The following is a 10000-nucleotide window of genomic DNA, read 5'->3' as shown; positions in this document are numbered from 1 at the left end:
TAAAATTACCATAAATGGTATATTAATAGCTCTCAAATAATTACACTTCCAAAAATAAATGTCACTATTGTCAATTTCATTATGAAAATAAAACATGTGGGTTATAGAATGTGATTACTAAAAGACTCTGGAATGGCTAGTGATAAAGGAAATGACAGACAGAAAGTACTGATCAGATGTTTTTAAACACCATCACCTGAAACACCTTCAAAGCACTACAACCTCATAAAACATTCAGAAAGATTATCTGACTTAATGAATACTCAAAATGCAAGCTCAAATCTACTCAGTAAAGCAATCAAATTTTTAGCAACTATTTTGACCTTAGTGACACAAACAATTAATTCTGCAAACCTAATATCAAAATAAAATTCTACATCTAATGCAGAATTATTTCTCAACATAGTTAATCTGAAACAACATTTGAAATATGCTACCTCCACATATTATACATTCTAATATTTAGTACTAACTTTAGGAGACTAGAAGAGAATGAAGAACAGTAATTCATTAGGAGAAAGGCTTTTTTTAAACCTATTTTTTTCAGTGAATATAAATGAGCATAACATAGCAGCAAAGATGAAGTTACAATGAAAATACCTGTTATATTACAATTTTTAAATTTTAAACATATTCTAGCATTCAGAAACATTTCACTATTAATGAAATGTGAGTAGGAAAATTAATGGTAACAGTTTGTTAGTCTCATTTACTCCACCAATCCATTAAGGACTTTTTGAACATTTGTTGATCATTATGGATTTGTTGCAGTGTACTTGACAATATTAAACCTTTCTCCAATATACATGGTTTATTTAAGTAAAATTATCCATTTCCTCTATAAATGTAAAAGCAATAAATATTAAGATATATGTTTTATTGTCAAAACAATACTCTGCTAGTACACAGCAAACAAAATTTTAGTTTTTATATTACTCACTGTCTCCCACATTATATTTCTAAATAGGATTTGTTTGGCGAGTAATGATTTGTGATTTAATATTTGTTGTGAAACATTGCATTTAAAGAACAACATACAATGGTAAATCTAAAAAATTATGTTTTTCACTTTCTACAAATTTGTTTTTTATAAGTACTAAAAAAAACTGTTATTTTCAATATTTTCTACATAGTTCTTAGGTCATCTGAAAATATTAAATTTGTTGACTTTAAAAACAATAACCACACTCATTCGATACAAAAGGCATACTAACCCTTAGCTAACTTAAAGGCCCACTCTAAAAGATACACTCACAGAAGGACAAAAACTAGTCAATAATCTCAGGGCTTTATCTATGAAAATGTAGCTAGAATAAGGATGGGAAGGGACATTTTAAAGGGTTTTTGCTTGTTTCCTCCTTAAAATACTACATATCTTTCTGTGGATACTCTCTAAAATATCTTTGTGAAACTGACTTCACCTATTGTGTCAAACCAATTTTCAAAGGTACTCCATCAACATTTACTACATGATTAAAGTTCTGAAATAATACAATGGATTTAACTTTTATATTTAATCATGTTCATAATTTACATGAATGAAATATGTAGAATGAAGTACACATCAAGCTCAGAGAATAAACACATCTTACAGGCTTATTCATAAAATGTCTCATGAGAACTATAACATAAAGCCTGATTTTACTGTTTTATGTTTAATCAGTGATTTGAACAAAAAGAAAGTCTTGATAATTCCCCTCAGAATCTTGCCATTAGTACTCAATTTTGATGTTTATTTTCAATTGTAATTTTCACAGTGCAGTCCACTGGATTCTCAAGCAAAATTCAATCTTGCTATAATAAATGTTTACCACACTTACATAACAGAGTTAGTAAAAAAAATGTTTCAGCACTGGACTGATAGATCTCCTAAAAATACAGTGTTTAAAAATGAATTTAATTTAAGCTAATTCTTGACCCTTTCATGGAATTTAATTCTTATGCCTATTAATACAAAATACTTCCAAACAAAATTAAACTTACCATCTTAATAATTATTGTCTGTGAAAAATGATTCAATTCTAAGATAATGCCTACTCCAAAGTGTTATATCTAGCTACTTTAATAGATTTCTTTCTTGGAACCAATTTCCAAAGGTAGATATTATTTGATTCATGTATCTTTGGAAATGATGCTATTATTTAAAATGATTCTATTAGTTTCTTTAGATATTTGCTCAACTTTCAAGTCCATTTTGACTTTCTATCTTACCTTTAAAATGTGAGTGATATATCATTTAATATGAAGCACTTTAGTAAGAATTTGTTATTTTGATAGATTTAATTTCATTGACTTTTTTATGTTTAGTCTGAATGCTATCCAGAGGTTTAAAAAATAGCCTTTGTTTAAGAACAACGAGAACCCTTTGAAACAGGTATGCTCTTCTGGCCTAATATCTGCTTTGCCTACTCTGTCACTGTCTTTGCAGATTGTAGTCAGTAAAAAGTGCACATCTATTCTTCAATGCAAAAAAAAAACTTTCATTGACAAAAGAATCTGTCTCATAAACAGGAGAGTAGCCTTGTTAGGACTCTGATTCTATTTTTTTCAGTTGTTTATTTTCCTATATTTAGAGAGCACCATTGTATTTTATGGGATACCAGAACACAAAAATTGTTCTTTCCTGTCCCTGAAAGATTCACATTCAAATGATTCTCGCATGAAGTTTTCAAGAAAAGCAACATAAACTGCCAGGCTGTTTACCCATTTCACCATCTCTCCTCAGAGTTCAACTAATTAATAGCTAATATTTGCAGCTCTCACAGGCAAGCATCTGTGTTGTGAAAGTCCTTGTGGTTCCTTTCACCTTAGCTCAGATTTGGACGAAATTCATTGTATAAGCAAGTATCAAGTAATGTGGCCCTCTGGTGGAAAACTAAGTATACGTTTTGCAGCACAATTTTAGACAGTGAACTAAAGCTGTAAAATATTTGTTACAAAGCTTTGAACAGTACCTTTCTCCCCCCAAAAAAAATCATCTTGTGAACCTAATTAATATCCTGACACCTGAAGGGCACTAGGTTCTGGTATGACGTAACTAATAGGAAAATAAATCCTTTCCCTCATTTTCCATTTCAAGTTCCAAAGAATCCCAAATTCTCAGCATCCTTAGGTTTAAAACAACATGCCCAATGTGCTATGAACACATCTCTTCCATTTAAGAAAGCAGGCACATATGTTTTAAGAAGGACTGAGGGAAACAAAACTTACCTGCTGTTGTTGCAGATGCAGCAGCTCTACTGTGCTTACTTCAGAGCTGGTGTCACCACTTGATCTTCCATCTCGGCTGCCAGCATCTAATTGGCTGCTTAGAGTGCTCATTCCATTTTGATTCATTGAACTGTTGCTTATTGTCTCTGTCGCAGATTCCTGCATCATGACTTAATACCTAAAAGTGATTAAGAAGTATCAATTAACACACGTTACACCTTCACACTTCCATTATCAAGATGTCCCTCTCTGCCAATTACAGAGACAGCATCTTTAGAAAGAAAGAGAAAAAGGAGGGGCGGGGGAGCCTTGAATAATTATTTTCTAAGAAATGCAGTCCAAATTCAGCTTGCAATCCAAATTCATGCAGATACTAATCACTGAAATTAGGGTCTCTGTAAGTAATTTTTGTGTGCTTACATTTAATAGCCAAAGTAACACACCAGGCATATAGCATGGCCAATAGCATTTATGAACGGCCACATTTTAAAGTCTACATATAAAACCAGCTTAAACGAAGGCACAATTGCACACTCTGTTCTCTGTTTCCTATTATCTACCTTTGAAAAACATGCATGACTATCCAGCCTTATTTTAAATGTTCACTATCTTGATTCTGTCAGAATTTTACAGCACATCTTATGCAAGGCTGTTGTTTAATGATGCACAGCTAATCATACAAAATTAAAATTTTGTAAGGGTGTTACAAATCATATGGTATCAACCAATGATAAATAGTATAATGGGTTTCTCTCTCTCTTTTTTGTGACTAAATAAAATTTTGCCTTGGAGGCATTTTAAGAACAAGCTCCTGCTGCAAACATGTCAGATATTGCCTATTTTTTTAATCAAACACCTCATATTCATTTATTTTTCTGACATTTAAAACATTTAATACTGTCCTTCCTGGGAAGTAATTAAGCTTATGCATGAGCAGCAATCAAACTGTTCACTTGAAGATGACTTAAAACTCAATTTTAACATAGGCAAATAAATGAAAGATATAAAATTAATTTTCCAGGCATGTATTAGATATGAAAGCTGGAAATAAAATCTATCAAGAATATCACTAATGATTGTGCTAAAAACAGCATAAATTATGCATATTACCTTCTCTACAGTAATAAATGTTTTATCATTTTCACTGCATAAATATACTGTACTTCCAGGATAGCAATGAGACGTCCTGCCAAGATCTGTGGAAATCCTTGCAGTAAATAAGAATCCAATGTACTCTTACAAACCAGAATTTCACAGTATATCTTGAGTGTATAGTTTAGAAAGAGCAGTTTGGGCTCTCAAAGACATCTGAATCTTACACAGTAAGGTAATGGATGCACTTCCCTGCTTCAATTTTGCGGACAGAATTTCAGAAACAGCCTGGTTGTGACTGTGACTTTAATAGGAATGATTGCTACCTTGACAGTGGACTTTACTTCAAGTAAAGAAGACATTAAACTTAATGCTCAAGCTAATTATTCTCTACCTGATTCCATTTTCTTAAACTTAGCCTTATTTGAAGACTTTTTTTCTATATAAAACCCAGAAATGTGTTTATTATAAAGCAAATGAAAGCTTAATATATTCTTCCTGTCATAGAGAAATGACTTTCTGCAGATATCTAGTATTGGGGGAACACACACACACACACACACACACCCCTACACAGAGAAACACAAACACATATCTCATAGATACTTCTTAATACCAAAAATTAGGAACATTAATTGTTTTAGCCTAATTGTTTTCACAGGAATTTTCATCAAAACCTACATTTTTAGATTATTTCTTCAATTCATAAGAGTCAATGAAAAGACATACTGATTTATGACATACTAGCAGCAGTGGCTGAGGTAGAAAAGAAAGTCAGTATAATAGAAATTACACTTACAACTTAAAGCTGCTCCGATAATAAATAATGAAGTAAATTCAACCACAAAAAAACATGCTTATAAAGTGAGTGATTTAACAACTACAGCAAACAAGTTTTAAAGAAAATGAGCTCATGAATAAATAGGGTTTTTGTTAAACATCTTATTGAGCATTAACAAAGAAAAATCATATAAATGAAAACTGATACACAGTGATGGATTTTATAAGGAAAAAACAAACCTAATACTCTTTTCTGAGATTAGACAGCTAATAAGTATTCAAATTAGGCATAAATTTTACATGCACAATGTTTAAAATATTCAGAGAAAGGGCCTGATTGCTTTTACTAGTTGTATGAAAATTATAATTTTGATCTTCTTCAATTGTAGAAACAGATAGACATAACTTCTACATATTGCATTTAAATTTTACTTTACACAAAACATCTGAGATATATGTCTGTACAGATGTTTTTATTTGATTGTTCAAATTTATTTGAAATGTTTATTATATCTGGGTGAAACTTGCAACACAAAGCATAAAAACAATAACTACATTTCAAATATAGAAAATAGATACAGTATTTACCCTATTAGCCTATGTGTTTGTATGTCATGATCAACTGGAATAATTTTAAAATTCTGTATGAATTACTGTGTTATAATCATGGTCCAAAAATAATTAGAAATAATCAACAAGCAGAGAATCATGTGTTTAAATCTTTGTCACAATCATGAAGAAAGATCTGCGTAGTCTTCTAAACTACATGGTTTTTTGTGGTTGCTGTTTTGGTTTGTTTTTTACAATCCCTTGTGGAATATTTGACTTTATAAAGCCTTGGAGTAGAAATTGTGATTTACATTTTAAGTTCAGTTCAAAGAATTAGTAAAGCAAAACTGTAACTGTAAAAATGTCTTTTGCTCTACCAAAAATGTGCCTCTCAATGTAAGTACAAAAAAAAGGAAAATATACTGTGTTGTTAAATGAATATAATATACATTTCCTATAAATCAGGAAGCTTGAATGAAGTGGGTTTACTATAAAAAAGATATTTCTTCAGGGATAATGAAGATGACTTCTAGTATTTACAAAGTTTTTCTAAGTAACACCTGCACAGTTATTTCCCACCAGAGGCAATGTTTCCATCACAATGTTTACCTTTAAAAGTATATTTTAAATAATTATAAATTCAGCATATTCTTTCGAGGTGGATGTGCTTGCGATCTCAAACCTATTGAACTAAATTATTCATTCTTCTCAATCCTATCACAAACATTTTACAAAAATCAGTGAAAATAAATTCCAGATCATTAAAGGGGAAGGTGAGTTTGGAACTTACTATTTCAATGTTTGTCTGAAGTGTAAGTTAAACCCTGAAGACTTTCATCAGTCATAACTATTCAGCCACATCAGAAATTAACTCTTCAGATCTTGTCCTCGAATGCTACAGTTCTACTTCCTTTCTTGCATTAAGTTTTCCTTTCTTTCCTTTTCCTTACTGCTTTTTTAATCCAGTCACTGTACAGATAGATACTTATTCTCTACACCACTTCCCTTTTGAAACATTAAACTGACACTGGAACTGACTGCACAAGATTGCATTTTCTCTTCCTAAACAACTTGAATTGAAAGGTTACTTAGTGTAACAATATTTACTTGCAGAATTGTGTTGTTACCAAGGGCATAATGGATGGTGGCTATGCAGGTTTACGCAAGAATGAGTGAGGCATGAGGCATTAGCCATGTGTTTGACATGTTTCAAATTGCTATAATCCAGCATTAAACACACCCAGCAATTCATGCCATTTCTTGCAGCCATAATCTTGAATAAAGCGTGCACAACCACTTATTATATAAATTAGTATATGACTCCCTGTTATAGTCACAACAGTGCTTTTGTGTTTATTTTGCATCAAGATGTAGTCTTTTATTTGTACAAATAGCAGGATATAAAGACATAGCTCAATTAGACCTCCTTACTTTATGATAGGGTACTACTGAACGCTACACTTGTTGGTTTTATTTTTTTCTTATTAGAGTTATAGGTTCTATTGGTATAAAACTGTACCATGTGAGATAGTCATGCTGGAGTGATAACAGAAACCTGCGTAGGTCCTGTTCTGCATTCAGTACGATGTTTCAAAGTTCAAAATTTGACCTGGGCAAGTACAGTTAATTGTGTTATCCAAATCACCACAAGGGACACTATTGGTCCTTCTGGCTCACTCAACTCATATTTTCCCTCTAGTCACCTCTGTTAGCTTTTCTCTTTCCCTCTCCCTCATCTTCCCTCCTATCCCTATTCCTAGCCTTCCTTTTTTCCTCTCCTTCACTATCTACTCTCTCCTGTAGTTGCATGTATGACCTATCTATGGTAGGTCAGTGGTCAATCAAGTCAGCCATGCACATCAAGGATGTAGGAAAGAAACCATGCCCTTCATGTTCTCACTTAGGACTATCTCTCTACACATATACAGGATTAACCACCTTGGATGCTTAGCACCTTTACATTGAATCTCCTTTCTGTCTGACGATTTACCATTCAATAATCAAATTAAGGAAAAAGTAATTTTAACAATGAAGACTATATAACTACACATATACAAGGTTTATAAGTACTGCTCATCTTTCTGAAGCTTATTTAGAGTGAAATTAAGAGACATGATATATCCATTATCTGATTTATGCCAATCATTTATATATACATATGTGTGTGTATACATATACTTATATACATGTATATCTGAAGAATTTTAAATGTACCAGGTACAGAAAAGCAATGTATCATATTACAAAGTTACCATACATTCTTAAATACAACCTATTTGATCACTTAAATATTCATAAAATCGCTCATTAAGTACTTTTATGTAGGTTCACAGGAAACCTACTTATGCTACAAATCACATAAATTTACCTCAAAATATCAGCTAAATTCTGATTTAAAACACTTGACTGTAATATTAAAACTCATGAAAGAAAGTAGCATTTAAATAATGATAACTTTTGTGCTCTACTGGAATTAATTCATCATGGATGGCATGCATGGTGCATTTGAAATCTAGCCTGCTTTGCTAAAAGTCTTTAATACTAAGATTGCCTAATAAATCAAAGTGCCAAATATGAAGGACATACTTGAATGTGTAAGAACAAAACTGAAAAGAGCACATGGGTATCCTTAATTTTTGAACAGGATGTGCTTTAAAGCATAAATTGGAGATGAATATCTGTTGTAGTTAATGATTATTTTTATTATAAGATGAAGTTGAATAAACAAAAAGCAATATATTTACAAATTATTTTACTACGTTTTACTGGTTTGAACAAAATGAGTACAATTTTGCACACATGCTAAGGTTATATTCTCACAAAAATTCAAATTTTCAACTAAAAATAATAGTAGGAGAAACATGGAAAGTTGTCTAATACTTTATTTTTTCCTAAATAATGATAGCTCTCTTCATTCAGCAAACAATACTGCTTCAATATGACAATGATATGTTAAATATAAAAGTAAAACAAGTAAAAATATTCTATTAAAAACATTCAACTATCAATCAGCAACTTGATGTGTCTCATTTATTAGATTTTACTAGTGTTAAAAAAGCTACCTTTAGAATATAAACAATATATAACTTATGGAAATATTATGAAATATTAAAATTAAAAGTTCCTTCTCATGCTATTTTACTTTTTAAGGGGGTAATAATGAATTTGAGAGAATAGTAGCAATATAGATATGTTTATTGCAACTTCATAATTCTTCCCCTATACTTAATACCTCCTATTTACTCTGTTATGGGAAATATTTGATAGTAAAGATAGTTCTGATGATAACTAAAAATACATTTTGAAATGAAAGTTTGAATCATTCTTTGTATTCTAAAACATTCTTTTAGTATCACACATTCTCATATTTTCTATATTCAACATCTATTTCTCAAACATATAAAAATGGACACCAAGTTTTACTTCTCAAGGTACAGGCTAAATTGGTCTGTCCTTCCCTTAACATCTATACATTTCAATGCTACTTTAATGCATTCAATTATTTAAAATATTTTAAGCCATTGCTTGGCAGCACTTAAATTTACATTTTAAAATAGGGAAACAAGGAAGCTTAGGAAATGTTTATTTGTATTTGCAACTGCTGACTGAGTTGATACTGATGTACAATGTAAAAGTTTAGTGTTTTGTGCAATGTATAAGAACTATCTATCCTAATGTCTTACATATGTGAGAATATTTCAAAAAGAGTGTTCTCTAGTTGCCAATACAAAAATGGTGATTACAGTTTACAAGATAAGCAAATAATACTGTGTTGCACATATTTTTAGACTTGCTTAAAGACAAAAAATAAATCCAATTCTTGAGACCAAGAATATTTTCACAGACTTTTACAGGAAAAAGAGAAAAAAAATGGTAAAGCAAGAAGAAATAATTAGCTTTAGAAAGAAATAGAAAGACCAGCCTAGTAGGCAAACCTCCCTCTTTAAAATAAAAAAAAAAAGCTTAGAGCTTGAGTTGTGTAAGCTTGTAGCTTGCATGCATGGGTCACCTTACACTCAAATTCCCAAAGGCTGGGCTACTTGCAGTAGCCTTCAGTGATCCTCTGGCTAATGAGAGCTCTGGGTATGAACTTCTCTTGTGATGGCATCTTCACCTTTCCTGCCACATCTTTCCTTAACCCTCAAGCTTACTTTACTTCAATCTTCAAACTCCCGCCCACACCAACTCCCTGGGATCCCTGGCTGTTTTTCCTGAGCATAATACAGCTCATCCACAGATCCTCTTGCCCTCTCAATATTTTTTACTTCCAGGCTATCTTTTGGGCACTAAATGGCCCTTTAATACTGCTCTTCATCAGACCCACCTCTTGCTTTCCCATTGGAAGACCTACAGCATAGGCGGACCTTGG

General features: G+C 31.8%; 1 protein-coding gene across 1 annotated transcript in view; it reads right to left on the bottom strand.

Annotated features, from left to right (window-relative positions):
* Foxp2 (forkhead box P2) overlaps window positions 1-10000 on the bottom strand; it is a 437066-nt gene that overhangs the window by 232300 nt on the left and 194766 nt on the right. The window contains exon 3 of the mRNA XM_090333180.1: window positions 3211-3388. Within this exon, the coding sequence (XP_090189306.1) occupies window positions 3211-3378 (168 nt within the window). The 5' untranslated portion in view covers window positions 3379-3388. The remainder of the gene's footprint in view (window positions 1-3210; window positions 3389-10000) is intronic.

Source organism: Megascapheus bottae, chromosome 5, assembly GCF_031878675.1.
Source record: "Megascapheus bottae isolate mThoBot1 chromosome 5, mThoBot2.hap1, whole genome shotgun sequence".
In the NCBI taxonomy this organism is placed as follows: Eukaryota; Metazoa; Chordata; class Mammalia; order Rodentia; family Geomyidae; genus Megascapheus; species Megascapheus bottae.
The sequence above is the reverse complement of the archived record's forward strand: the minus strand, read 5'-3'. Positions and strand labels throughout refer to the sequence as shown.